The following is a 14,024-nucleotide window of genomic DNA, read 5'->3' on the forward strand; positions in this document are numbered from 1 at the left end:
TAAAAAGAATAAAAAATAAACAGCTGCAAGTCAATGAAGAATGAAAGACTAACCATCAAATTATGCAGTGAACATCTTAAATTGGGTGAAATATATAGATGGCATACACTAGCATGTGTACATGGAATACATGGAACAAATGAGGTTAATTCCAGTTTATTTATTAGGGATGACCATAAAAGGAAGCCATTCCTGTTTTACCATAATATAATTAAAGGAAATTATTCTACGCAATTGAAATGCTCTCAAGAACGAGAGTTAAAATTCTTGAACAAAATATTAACTAATGAAATCCTTGAATAAACATCAATTTTCAAATAATATGTATTACATATAACAAATGGGCACAAACCAGAACGTTCACCCATTTCTTCATGAGGTTGGGGCTGTGGTGTTTATACTATAAACTTGAGCTATATAATTGCCTCAGACTTCTATGACAGACCTATCCCAATGTGGGTTTTTTGGTTTGTTTGAAATAGACACAAATAATTTGGCAATGAGGGCCAATCAAAGACATTTTCAGTAAAATATCCAGGTATTTAGCAACTGAGGTTATGTATGAAGGGAAGTCATACATTTAGATTCCAAAATCTATTCCATATTGCTTAAAAAATGCCCGCATATGTATTACCCATTTACAATGTACACGTGAATGCATACATTTAATTTCTCATATAAATTAGCTGCAAATCACACCAGGGAATTGCTACATCTTTAAAAAGCTACTTTATCAACCAACCCTTGAGGAGCATAAAAAATAACAGGTTGGTGAAGTTGAACGAGCTTAAATTCTCCGTTTCAACGCTTGTATCACTAATCTGTTGTTTACCATCTAAGTAACCAGTCTCTTTCAGACTGAAAGTTCTCTAACTTACCATTCCCCTCCGAGGAATCTGCTGCCATTTTTTTCAGAAAAGAAAAATTGAAAAACTTGGCTCAGCTTTTAATACATTTATTTGAGTAAAGATCAGCAAATTAGTATTGTATCATATTGATTAACTGTAACAGTGAATCATTTGTTACCACTGCTACTAGCTACAAAAGAATGAAATAAACCTAATCCTTCACTATCTGCCTAATTTTTGAATATAAGACATATAAAAATGTATCTCCCATGCAGCATATCATGTATAGTGCCCTACATGTTAGTTCTGTCACTGTATCTAGTACCCTGGGGGTAAGGAGAAGTCTCAGGTAAGACAGACTGTTCCTAAAGCAGCTGGAGACCTATATGGGACTTGACTCTTAAAAGAGACTCCTGGCTGTTCTGTCTTGGACTATTATATAGCCAATTTTCATATATACATTGAGTTATATGTTCTCCTGTGTGATAAATACTGGATGCAATTGCTACCATTAAACATACTGGGATGAAACATGAACTGATAATGAATAAGGAAATGTTAAGCACTCTGTTGTCATACTACTACTTCCTCAGCTGCATGATTTCTCACATTATAAATATGAATTATATAAATTAAAAATAGGTCTCTGCTATGATCATTGAGATTAACCTGGAATTACGTCAGCTGACTTGTACATTTTGTTACAAGTAAAGCAATCATCCTCAGCTCATTTCAATGACACATATATACTATGACAACATCCATTTTCTACATTATACAAGTGAAAATATTCTATCATTTTAGAATCTTGTGATAATGAACATGAATATAACCAGAAAGGACTATGACTGTTAATAAGCAGCAAGACAAATAGTGAACATATTGTACACATACACGGTGGGTGCCTAAAGAGGTATAGAATCTGTCAAAGTCACCAGAAAAATATTGACTGGCATCTACAAGGTGTTTCATTCTCTTTTTACAAAATAATCTACCTTCTATGTATTTTTGGAGAAAAAAAAAATGCTGCATTTACAGCACATTATAATTTACATGTGCAACCTTTTCATAGCAAAACTTCTATTTTATTCTTGTTTCTTTGACAACGTAACAGGTATTTAGTAACTGAAATCCAAAGTAAATGGCTTGTTTTTTGCAGAGTAGTTTTCATATTTATTTTCAAGAAGCAACATTGCTTCCAATTTCTTCTGTCAAAAAATCAACTGCAATCTGGGTACACTTTCAGAGTTCTCTTACAATCAAACACATGTTAAAGATTTAGTACATCTGAAAACTTTTATTAACTTACTTTAGACATCTTGCTCTTGGTGTCTCCTGTTAAAAATGCCAAATTGTTGATTTCATTCTGAATCACAAAATTTTGTTCTTCTCTTTTAAAATTCTAAAAAAAAAAAAAAAAGACAGAAAAACACAGAAGTTTAATTCACCTTTATGTGCCACATTTTTATTTTCAAATAGAATAAAGTGAAGGAAAAAAATACACAGTTCATCTTACATGTGATTTACACCACAGGATGAAAACTTCAGCTACCATTCGAAAGAGTTCATCAGAATCAGCATCTGGTTTCTTTAGCCAATTGGCTCTGATTTAAAAAAAAAAGAGAAATAAGTAAGAGGACTGAATATAGGTATTATTATTCTATTTAATAGACAGGGCTATATTTTTGGAACTTAATTAGAATCATCTCAAATTCAAAATAACCATAAGCATGGTTATAAAGACCATTCTCTATAGCACCTCAACCAGCTTCCAACTTATTTCTGACTTATTTCTGACCATCTTATTTCCCTTCCCCACAGTGCCAGCACATATTTTAGTGCCTGTTCTGTGGACCAGACTAGAAAAAAAGACTCTGAAAAATAACTAGTCATTTGTCAATTGTGGTGTTTGTTTGTTTGTTCCAAGATGGAAACTCTCTGGTGATACAATAGAGAATAAATGGTAAGAGAACAGAGACATGAACAGTGGTTAGAGATGTAGGGATTTCCTGGCTTATTTCTATATATTCTATGCTATTAAATAGTTAATTGTATGTTTTAAAACTGCAAGTGTTGCCTTGCAGGCATGGTATGATGAGTCCTGAGTTAACATAGAAAGAGCAAATGATTTTCAGTTTCAAGTTCCCAGCATAAATGATCGTGCATGCAGGGAAAATACTTCAAGCTTGCGAGATATCTATTAGCATCTAAGAACTGTAAAAGTGGACAGTGATTGCATACAGGAGAACAATGTCCTTAAGGACAGGATTAAACTGTTTTAAAGAATATGTAGGAGATATGTTCTGGAACCAAGGAAAAGAATGAGCACAGAAACACTCAACTGTTGAGGAGGAAACCTCATGATCATTATGGTCATTCTAGAGGCAATACAATGTTGTAAGGGCATTTTTATGTTTCTTCTTAAAAAAAAAAACAAAAGATTCTCTGTGGTATCACCTACAAATACAATGATTCACCTTAGGAAAGACATGTAATAATGCATTGGAGTACTCCATTGTAATACAGCAGATATAATCGAGTCAAAATACAAAACAAACATAAAAAAACAATAAAGACAGATGACAATTCATGGTATATCAACCTATTGATTTAAGTTGTGAAAATACTCGGGCTTCTATTCTCAGCACACCATTAAATTCATTATATACTTTCTAGACATGGACTACAAGTAAGCAACTGTTAGTTAAATCTAGAGTGCGTTATGAGTTTTTGCTAACCTGTTGTTGTCTACGTAACGTATCAACATTGGATAGAAGGCATAGAGATCTCGACAAAGAACAGCAAATTCATCAAGAATGAGCAGTTCAGCTTCTTGAGTGTCACTTTTACTGTCTGCTCTCAGTTGCTCCTCTTCCATCACAATCTTTACAGCTTTCTTCTTCAATTTCTCCAAAGTTGGAATGAAGTGAGTTTTCAGCAGATCTGGCCTGGCTTTACTGATGATGGGTTGAGCATAAACTGTATATTGAAAAAAATATATGATATCACAATTAATATACAATTGATGTTTGAAATCATATTAATATGAACTCTAATTTAATACAGTTTGTAATAATTGTGTGCACTGAAAAGTTAAATCTATCTAATGAAAAATTTGACTTTCAATTCCGATTGACCCATGTAACTGTGTCAATTAAACTACCATAGTTTGGGCATCTGGTTAGAACCTCAACAAAATAGGAATGGTGACACAACAGTGTGTTAATGCTGTTAAGTAAACAATTCTTATTTAGGGAAATAAAGCATCTTCAAGGTCAGGTAAAAATTCTAAGAATCAATGTTTTGGACATCATCTCCTCTGCAGCAGTGCTCAAGACACATGAGCAAATATATAGAGATATATGTTTTTAATTATTATTTAATTATTTCTTGTGTTATTTATCTACTTTTAGCCTACGTTTTTCTGCTGTTTTCATTAAAATTTATTGTGTCACTGCAAAAATATGATAAATTGTAATTACACATTATTAGATACAATTACTGTTTAAAAATACCTGCAATTCTCTTCATCCAAGATGCTTCATCTATTCCCAGATTATTGTTGATGATTTTCAAAATGTTTCCCAGAACGATGCTTAGATGCTCCGATGTTATCATAGTACAGCATGGCCCAGCACTTTCGGGCATACTTTCAGACCCTCTTTCCCACCAGTAGGACAAATAATTGCATAGCATGGGTAAGATGACTTCAATTACATGGGGCATTTCTGTATACCTGGCACCAGATTCTGCTAAATCATTAATTTCCTTTATCAGTCTATCCAACTGAGGTATCTCTGGACACATCTCTTCTACCGTATCAGGCATACCTAAAACTGCATGTTAGGGTAGAAAAATAAAAGATTAATTAACAAAATGAAGAGAACGCCCTACATTTATCTATCAGACCACTGTTAGACCAATTAGACCTAATTAATTCATTCTTCTAAACTCTCAGATTACATTCAAATGCAAGGTGGGGCAGAGAGTACTTCCTGCTCTTCTGCACTTCTATTCCTCCCCCCCTTCATAGGATTTTCTCTCAACAGAGAAGAGCTTAGTTTGAGATTTTTGTTCCACTGTGTTAAGAGCTCGAAGTGGAAATCACCAAGATGAAAGAAAAGTTGATCCCTCCTCTGCTTCTCTCCTCTTCCCTTCTCCCTTCCCCACCCCTGACGAAAGAGTAAGGAAAGAACTCCAATTACCATTCATTTAATATTAAAAATACAGACTGTGCAATTAATAACTGATCATAACAGTGCATCAGTAATTAATAACTTATAATAATCTAATGCTAGAATTTTAGGTAAATTCTTATTGCACCATTGTTGCTGCTTTAAGCGTGAGCTGTCAGACAGGAAAGTGTAGCTTTTCCCTAATGGCTTTTATATAGATTTTATATAGATTTTTTTGCTCCTGATCACATAAATATGGAAGAAAATACACCTTTGTCATGTTGCCAGTAAGAACTGACAATTAAACAATTTTCTAAAACATTTTGCAGTGTGGATCCTAGACTAAGCTTCAAATGTTTCTGTATGCAACTTCAGAAAAGAATTCAAGCAACATGTTTAGAAAAATATTTACACATGCTGGGAGAAAAGAATCAATAAAGGAGAATAAAGTCTGAACAAAGTCTGAATAAAGGAAAACAAAGTTAAAATGACAAATAATGAAAGACTAGTAATGGGAGCTATTTACTGAGCCACATATTCATTATTTTTTCTTTATTACATTTTGTTTCTTTTATCTGGAGAGACATAAACACCTTTGCATGGTTACTGTTGCCTGAGGAACAGTACTTACTGGCTCTTTCTCTTGCACTTTTGGTGTTGAAGACGGACAGAGGGTTGTAATGGTTGAGAGCAGGTTCCAGGAATGCTACTGGAATGGCTGCCGCAAGAGATGCTAAGCACTCACCAAGGGCTGGGCGCTGCCTATAAATGACAGATAATAAATGTCATCCAAGAGAAACATTCACTAGGCTTTCAGTACCTAGCGTGCACTAGAACGCTGCATTGAAATCTACTCCTTCTTCAGTTTACAATTTTTAACCCATCATGAAATACTAGACAAATTTTAAAAACCGTTTCTTGGATAAACAAAATAATTGGAAATTAGAGTAGCAGAGGCAGCCAGTACAAACCATGCTGCCCCAGCATGTTTCATATTAAAGGTAAACTATTCCTCAAACGTTGTCCAGAAAACAGGTTATCTCCTGGCTGTAGCACTCTGGATTAATGGAGAAAATCAGCAATTATAATTGAAAGTAGCATCAGAAAAGACAGGTTTTGGAAAGATTCCAACACCAGCAATACATGCTTCACATGCTTGGCCCCTAAAAACCTCTTAGAAAAGATCTGTATCCAATTTTAAAATAAACATTATATATAAAATGTTTGAATGCACAGAAGAGCACTGCCAACTGCAACTTCCAAAATGAATGGACAACAGTCTTTTTAAGAGTCTTTCAGGTCATTCCTTCCATTTCATCCTTAAGTGCCTAAAGAAATTTTGATTTCACAACCATGTAAGAATGTAAAAAGACATGCAAAAATATGGCTCACCAATTTTTCTTTTTGTAGCACAGATAGTAGATATTTTTCAGATTACGCACAGACATTGGTAAAAACAATGGCCATGGAAAATACTATAAAAAGTATTTATGATATTTTGAGTTTATTATAAAACATGATTAATAAAAAATAAATTTGTTTCAAGGCTGAGCATGTTTGTCCTCTCTTGATATTTATTTCCACAACTGAAGTTCCTAGGTATGTCAGATCAAGTGGAATTTCAAAAAAAAAGTTTTTCTAAAACAAAGAATTTTTCTTCTGCAGTTTTTTTTCATAAAATACAGAGGAAGAACAACACAAATTTGGAAAGAAAAACAGCTATGATCATAAGGTGACTTTAAGAGTGTACTTATAAAAAAGAAGTTTCCTGTTTGCTGCTGTTTTACTGCCAATAGTGGAAGATCACAAAATTAAACAAAAACTATGCACTCCTATGTATCTAGATCACTTTTCTTATATTCTGACCATTCATATAAGATATATTTTGCAATAGAAGATATGATGCATTAATATCAGATAGCAAACACTGAGTATTTCATTAAAAACAATGTTTTGATAATGTTACAATTGCAATCATATATTTGTGCTCAGAAATGTTCTCTTCCAATTTAAATTTTAATGAAAAACATAATACTGTAAGTTCAAGAGATTTAATAATATTCTCTAAAAAGGAAACCTTATTACATATTTGCCTGTCATTGCAGGCAAAAGAAAAAAAGCTTCGTAAACATAAAAGCCCAAGTAATTTGAAAGGACTCACATCACATCCACAGACCCTAATTAATCATATGAATGAGAATATCAAAATGCATACCCATCTTTCTACAGAGGAAGAGAATATCAGAAAGTCAAAGAACAGATAAATGGCTAAACAACAAAGATAAGAAAATTGCTTTGTGTAAATAGATACTCTCCATCATATGAAATCCCTGGATGAGACAAATCAATGGAAATAATATTGCACGACAGAAATTAAAACAGATACAAAAAGAATTTGAGAGCAGATATTTAAAAAGGAAACAAAGTAACCTATAAACCAAAATATGTGCCAAGAAACTGGGTGATTTGGTAGATTCCCATAGAGCAAGCAATTAAAAGAAAAATCCTTTAGACAAAATATGCTGGAAAGGCAACTGGAAATGTTAGCTTGAAACCACAAGGATGAACTGTCAGAGACTGATGTGCCAGTCTAGGAGGGAGTGGGAAAAACCTGAAGGAAGAAAATAATCAAGATGTTGAAAATACATAGCAAGAAAAAAGACCCCTAATTACTAGTAGTTAGGAAGAAGCATCCCCTCCTATATCATTGTTGCAACAGACTTTTAAAAATTGTCTGTCAAGCCTTCCTTATGGGTAGTCTCAAAAAGGTCAAATGAAGTCTTCAACTAAACTTTCTGCATAACCAGTATGACTAAAAACATCAAGTAATTCTTTCAGCTCTGTACTTAGCCAGTAATATGCTGTCACTTTATATCTTACACAGGAGTTAAGTTTTTATTTATTATTATTGATATAGATATTTGATCACTGAGGCTAAAAATCCTTTGGAAATCTGTTTCCAAAGTTCCAGGAGAAAACTGTGACACCTTACAGGGACACATATGAGTACTGGGAGAGGGGAATTTTGAACTCCACATTTATGGGGCCATACAGTTTGCCATGCAGTGAATGGAAGGAATTAGGTACTTGGCTGTAGGGTTGTACTAGTGAGAAAGACAACAGAAATAGCACTACACCGACCTGTAGAGATTTAGAACTTGCTGTACTCAGACTGCTATATTTTCTAAATCTATTCCTCAACGTTTACCATCCAAGGATGTGCTTATGCACGCAGGTATATGCCTGAAGAGTGTGAGGGAAGAGGAACTGTACACCAGACTGCCATTGCATCCTGCATTAAAGAATGAATAAACTCTGCAAGGAAGGAAATGGAGCCCAACAATCTTCCTCTTAGGCAAAGGCTCTCCTAACTTAACTATGGTATCTAATTTCTTATTCAAACTCTCAGGTCCTGGGAATCTTAAACGTCTAAATACAAGAAGGATTATGTAAAGTATCTAAATCATGGTCTTCAGACGAGTAAGGAAGGGTTATGATTGCCTCTGCTCCTCTCTTATGAAAGACAGTCTGTGTTCCCTTATACAGAACGGCAGATGAGGGTTTGAGCCTTGCAAAGGGCGTTTGGTAACACGCTGTAGCCTACTTCTGGGAATATTAATGGTGACTCATGGAGAAAAACAGCTTTTGCAATGGGAAAAACTAAGCTTCCTGTAGACATCTGTCATTAAAGTAAGGTATTTTGTTGCTGTTTTTTTTTTTTTTTTTTTTTTTTTTGTGCAGAACTTTAAGATTTAGACAACTATATTCCACCCAAGTTGTTTTTTTAAGAAACAACAGCTCATGCTGCTTCAGATTCATCTTTCATTCAAACTACTTTATTAAACATATTTCTAAACTAGAAGAAAAAAATTGTATGGTGAGATTTTATGCAATACCTTTCAACATAGATGTTCTTCCCAGTCCCAAGTGAATAGAGGCTACAAAGAATTCTGTAACATGAAACTTGTACATCACCCACTACAGGGGAAAAAAAAAAAAAGATTATTAACAGCTATTCATCTAAAGCCCACTTCCTAAGTCTAAAACAAATTATATGTTATGCAATGTGATAAATGGTATCTCAAATATTTAGTATATATTTTGCAAAACCCTTTTACACTGCCAATACTGTATACCTGCATTACTTATTTTCAATTTCTCCAGGAACCAGTGTCATCTATATTCATCCCATAACCTAACACATCACCAGACATTCCAACAGGTCAGCAGATAATTGTTAATAAAATATTTCAAAGTATCACATTTGCAGAATATAATTTTAAGTTAAACTACAGCAGACTGCTTGTGTAACCTCAAGGAACCTTAGCTAGAGCCTCCTAACCTTATAGAAAGCTCTTCCATAGCTATCAACATTTTAATTATCTTCTCCTTTTGAACTGTGATTCCCCAAGGATATATGAGATTTCAGCTCAGCATATTCCTGAATCTCAAGGAGACATTTCAGTAATTGGAACTGCTTACTACTTTTGCTATTAGTTTGAATACTTTTAAAGATTTTTTTTAAAGCAAAGAATTTTTTTTAATTTAAAGAAACTGAAATGGTTTCCCAACGTAAGCAAACCACAAGGAATTAACAATGACAGTGTGTGTTGCAAAGCATATTTGTGTGCTGCAAAAACCCCATCTTTTACATTCACATATTCATTATTAAAAGCATTTGTCTTGTTACGACATGATAAACTCTAAAAGAGACAAGACTTACAAAGTAAATCAACTCCAAAATGATATTGTGAAATATGCTCAAAAATTGATGTCAAGATAGGTAACAATGCTACTGTAGTGTAATTAATATTCTGTGAAACACCCTTGATCTGTGTTCGTGAATGTGTAAATTTTCCAAGTTTAAGGTTTTCTGATGTTTTTTCCAGATCTTCAGCTGCATTTTCAAAAAAGGCACGCAATCCAGCTTTAACTAGCTCAGATCCTGATTTCATAACAGTTCTGAAAAATATTGAAAGGTAGCATTAATTTTGCATTAATCTTTACTATATGTAAAGACACATATATGTATCAGCGAACTTTATATTATGAGCTGAAAAGCAGCTGTTTTAGTGAGGTGAACAGACAACTGAATGAAGCTCTTGATCTGCAAATACTGAAGTCAATACCTGAAGGATCTGTGCTGCTACTACCATTAATTACAAGAAATAAAAAAATACAGAAACAACCCAATTGCTCAAGAGCACTGTAAAACATTTACAGCCTTTATCTGATACTGAAATTCTGTAAACCTACCTTGTGTCAAGGGACTGAGCCAAGATGTGCAGGCAGCTCACCATTGTAGTAGAATCACTACCTATTTAAAAATATATTTTATGAGAACATAATAATATAGCAAATGTAGAACAGTCTACTCATTACAAAATTATGCTATTGCAGGTAGAGAGTTTAAAAGACATAAGTATTCTACCTGCAGTCACTGGAGGGAGGGAGAGGTCTACTTCTAGGTCTAACTGTCTATTTTGAAAGTCTGTTTCTTTACAAATGAAAATACGAACAAGTGTCGACTACTTGTGGCTCATTTTCATCACTTGACCCTGCAACATTCTGAACTTGGTTTTAATTTTTCTGTCTTGCAGCATCTATCTTTCTTTCATAACTTATCTTTTTCACTGCTACTGGTAGAAAGTTATTTGTTTTTTTCCTCCTCTCCACATCTCCTAAACTATTGAAAAATTGATACATGAGATTCAACTTTGGATGACATAATTGAAAGAATTTATGTAAGATATTTTTGAAAAACTGAAAGTAACTGCAGAATGAAGTTTTTAAATCAACTCTGAAAATTCTGGAAGCTGCAGTTTATCCACACACCAACACTTCAAATACTCTATTACCTGCTGCCTCAAAGCAGCAGGGCTCAAAGGGGCTCTCACTAATTACAATGGAAATAGTAATCTTAATTTTATCATTATTTTATAGATTTTTGACCATAGCTTGTGGTAATTACTACAAAAGTGTTATATGTTCTTTATATTTCTACCTCGATCAAGATCTTTCTCAAAACAACTTACCGAAAAGTGAAATCCTATGTCTAACAAGAGCAGCTAGCTTGCAGAACAAACTGAAGCACAGAAGGAAGAAAACAGCAAGACAAGATGAAGATTAAAGATTTGCTTAGAATATAAAGAAGAGGAAGAATATGAAAGAGAAAACACTATATAGCTCCTAGAGGGTATATTTTGAATATATACAATCAGTCAAACAATAACATCAGTCAGTGTAACTTTTTGAGGCTTCCACATTCACTCATTACTTAAGGTTCTCTAATTCAAAAATGACTTGAAACATTAAATTTTCTTATGATTACACCAGTTTCCGTTAAAAAATACACAATTGAATCATTCTTTAAGGCTAGATTTTTGCTGCATAGCATTTTGACAAACACTTTTCATGCCACAGTAAACTAATCTCAAACTCCATACAACTTCAAAGAGAGAAGCTAATCTTTTGCAAACATTTTACCACCTGTGTTTAGCCACTGCTAATGGGCAAAATTTACCCTGAAATAATTACAAACCAGAAGAGTTTTTGGCAAATATATCAGAAACTCATATGTTCAATTTTCAGCTGCATTCAACAGTAGGATAAATAGGTGAAAGAATCACCAGCTTTCTAAAGAAAATTTCTAAAAACAAGGATGTACTTATCTGTGATCATTTTAATTGTATAGTATACTACAGAATTTTATATCATATTACAATTCTAAAAATATATATAAAATATAATGCAACATAATATAACTGGAATTGTTACAGTCTCTTACTAAAAAGAGATCCAAGTACCTTGCCATTTTTAGCATTTTATCTTCAGTTATGAAGCTCTATACGTTCTATAACAGAAAAATATTGGTAGTTATACGAGAAGAATGGATAGAGACCTATGAGACATTTCTGGATTTATAATAGCAGGCACAGAGAAGCCTGTGTCTCTCCAAAGCTATTCTGGATTCCATCCTCCTGAACCTGGGCTGTGCTTCAGTGCAATACGAGGACTTAGAAGAACATTCTTATACACCTATATATATATATATATATATAAAAAATATGTATATTCTACATCTAAAGGTCAGTAAAGTAGTATCTTCAGAAATTAACAGTCACTGTTACAAATGAACAGTCATGGTGTAACTGATAATTGTTATTATAAGGACTTCAATCCACGTAGAAGATGGTGAACAAATGGAAAATGATAATTTGGAGAAAAACAGAAGCAAACTGGATGATAAACTGGAGGATGGGACTGAACAAGTTCAGTGCTAGGTCTGGTCTTATCAACAAGCAAATGATCTCATGTTTCTGAAACACAGAACCATTCTTCAGTTGGAAAAAGTAGCCAATTCCAGTCAACAGAGTGAAGGGAAGAAAGAGAAACTTGAGAAAGTGACAGCTTAGGTAAGAAAGTATGAGAGTAGAATACAGTTTGAGGAATTTTAATATAAAATATCTCATAGAAAATAATTGGTACCTCACCTTCAAGGGAGTTAAATTGACAAAAAAAAAATTAGATGACAGGCATATGCATGAACAAATGAAATATCTTAAAAATCTTTTTGTTAACTGTAGAAAATTGAAAACCTTGTTTTTATATAAAGGCAACACATTATAAATTAAAAGGCAACTGTCTTTTTAAACAAATTTTCTAGAATTGCTTTGAGTTAAAAGGGTGTTTCCAACCAAATTTGACAGACTGAAGAAATAAAAAATAAAATAAATTTAAATCCCAGAATCTTTTTCTTTGGGAGGGGAAGAGTGGAGCCATTTTATGGAGGGAGCAAAAACCCCAAATTAGCCCGAAAAAGCTGCATCATGATATTTTCATATTTTTTCATATCTGAAAATTCAATTGTGAGATGATTTAATGGAATGATTTAATGTATTGTAGCAATGTAGAGACCATCAAAAATACAGGATTTTCTGCAAGGCTTCTGGGGATGTCACATATCTAGAACCTCTGACAAAATTGGTACTGGAGCCCATCACCTAAATACTGTTGTTCTATGTTATCTCCTTCGCAAACTCAGCTGATAGAAATCTTAGGCTAAGAAAACTGTATTTTTCCTTAAAAATGGCTTAGATACTGCTAAATGAAAAAAACATAAAGAGTATATACTAGTAGAATTTTTGTATTGTGACAGAAATAATTAAGGACCATTAGAAGAAATAATTGTTCAACTGAAGGAAACATTCTGAACAGGAAGATCAGAAACAGAAAGCTTATCTGGAGTCAGCAGAGCTGAAGTGAATGACAAATATGTTGAGTCTCTCTTTGTTCCCCATTTTCCCTTAAATGTACATTTTTTTCCTCAGCTGCTAATGCAGACAGTCTTATGGATTCGATCTTACTGCATTGCCAAAATTTTCAGGCAGAAAACAGTCCATAAATATAAGAAAAAATAAGCAAAAGTGCCCATCATATATCAATGTTTGTGAAGTATTAGGATAATATAGTCAAGCTAGTGCTAAAAGATACAAACATATTTAAATTTGCCATTGGCTTTACAATAAAAATGCGGGAATACAAGCCACTAGATGAAGACAAAATTACTAGACAGATGTCTTATTTTGTGAGAACTATCCATCCTAAATATCAGCAATACACATTCTACCATTCCAGCTCAGCCTCACAACTTGAATGCACTTTTATGTTCTTGTATATTCTTTAGGATTTTGTACTGATTTCAGTGTTTGCTAAGTATTATTTGCAGTACAAATGAAAACATGCTTCCACAGAAACCATTTGGATGTGCTTGGGCAGGACACCAACACAGTGGATAATTGATGTCAGTAGTAGTATTTTACTGGGAGAAAAAGATATCAGTAAATCATTCTAGTTATCAGTTTCTCTATTCTCTATTTTAAATCAAGCATTTTAGTTATCAGTTTCTCTATTATCTATTTAGAATAAAAATCAAGTTGGGCAAATGACTCATTTAGTGATTTTTTATATCTCCTCCAATTACAAGGCTACTGCTTTTTTA

The 14,024-nt window shown here is 33.4% G+C and overlaps 1 protein-coding gene across 1 annotated transcript in view; it reads right to left on the bottom strand.

The window, feature by feature from the left end:
* The window catches only part of RYR3 (ryanodine receptor 3), a 175,244-nt gene that overhangs the window by 38,295 nt on the left and 122,925 nt on the right, over positions 1 to 14,024 (bottom strand). Inside the window, exons 61-69 of the mRNA XM_026051764.1 lie at positions 11,059 to 11,108; positions 10,280 to 10,340; positions 9,747 to 9,985; positions 8,920 to 9,001; positions 5,655 to 5,785; positions 4,364 to 4,684; positions 3,587 to 3,827; positions 2,365 to 2,452; positions 2,158 to 2,250 (exon numbers count right to left, since the gene is read on the bottom strand). Coding sequence (XP_025907549.1) covers positions 2,158 to 2,250; positions 2,365 to 2,452; positions 3,587 to 3,827; positions 4,364 to 4,684; positions 5,655 to 5,785; positions 8,920 to 9,001; positions 9,747 to 9,985; positions 10,280 to 10,340; positions 11,059 to 11,108 — 1,306 coding nt within the window. The remainder of the gene's footprint in view (positions 1 to 2,157; positions 2,251 to 2,364; positions 2,453 to 3,586; positions 3,828 to 4,363; positions 4,685 to 5,654; positions 5,786 to 8,919; positions 9,002 to 9,746; positions 9,986 to 10,279; positions 10,341 to 11,058; positions 11,109 to 14,024) is intronic.

Source organism: Nothoprocta perdicaria, unplaced genomic scaffold, assembly GCF_003342845.1.
Source record: "Nothoprocta perdicaria isolate Ctin4 unplaced genomic scaffold, notPer1 scaffold_8, whole genome shotgun sequence".
NCBI lineage: Eukaryota > Metazoa > Chordata > Aves > Tinamiformes > Tinamidae > Nothoprocta > Nothoprocta perdicaria.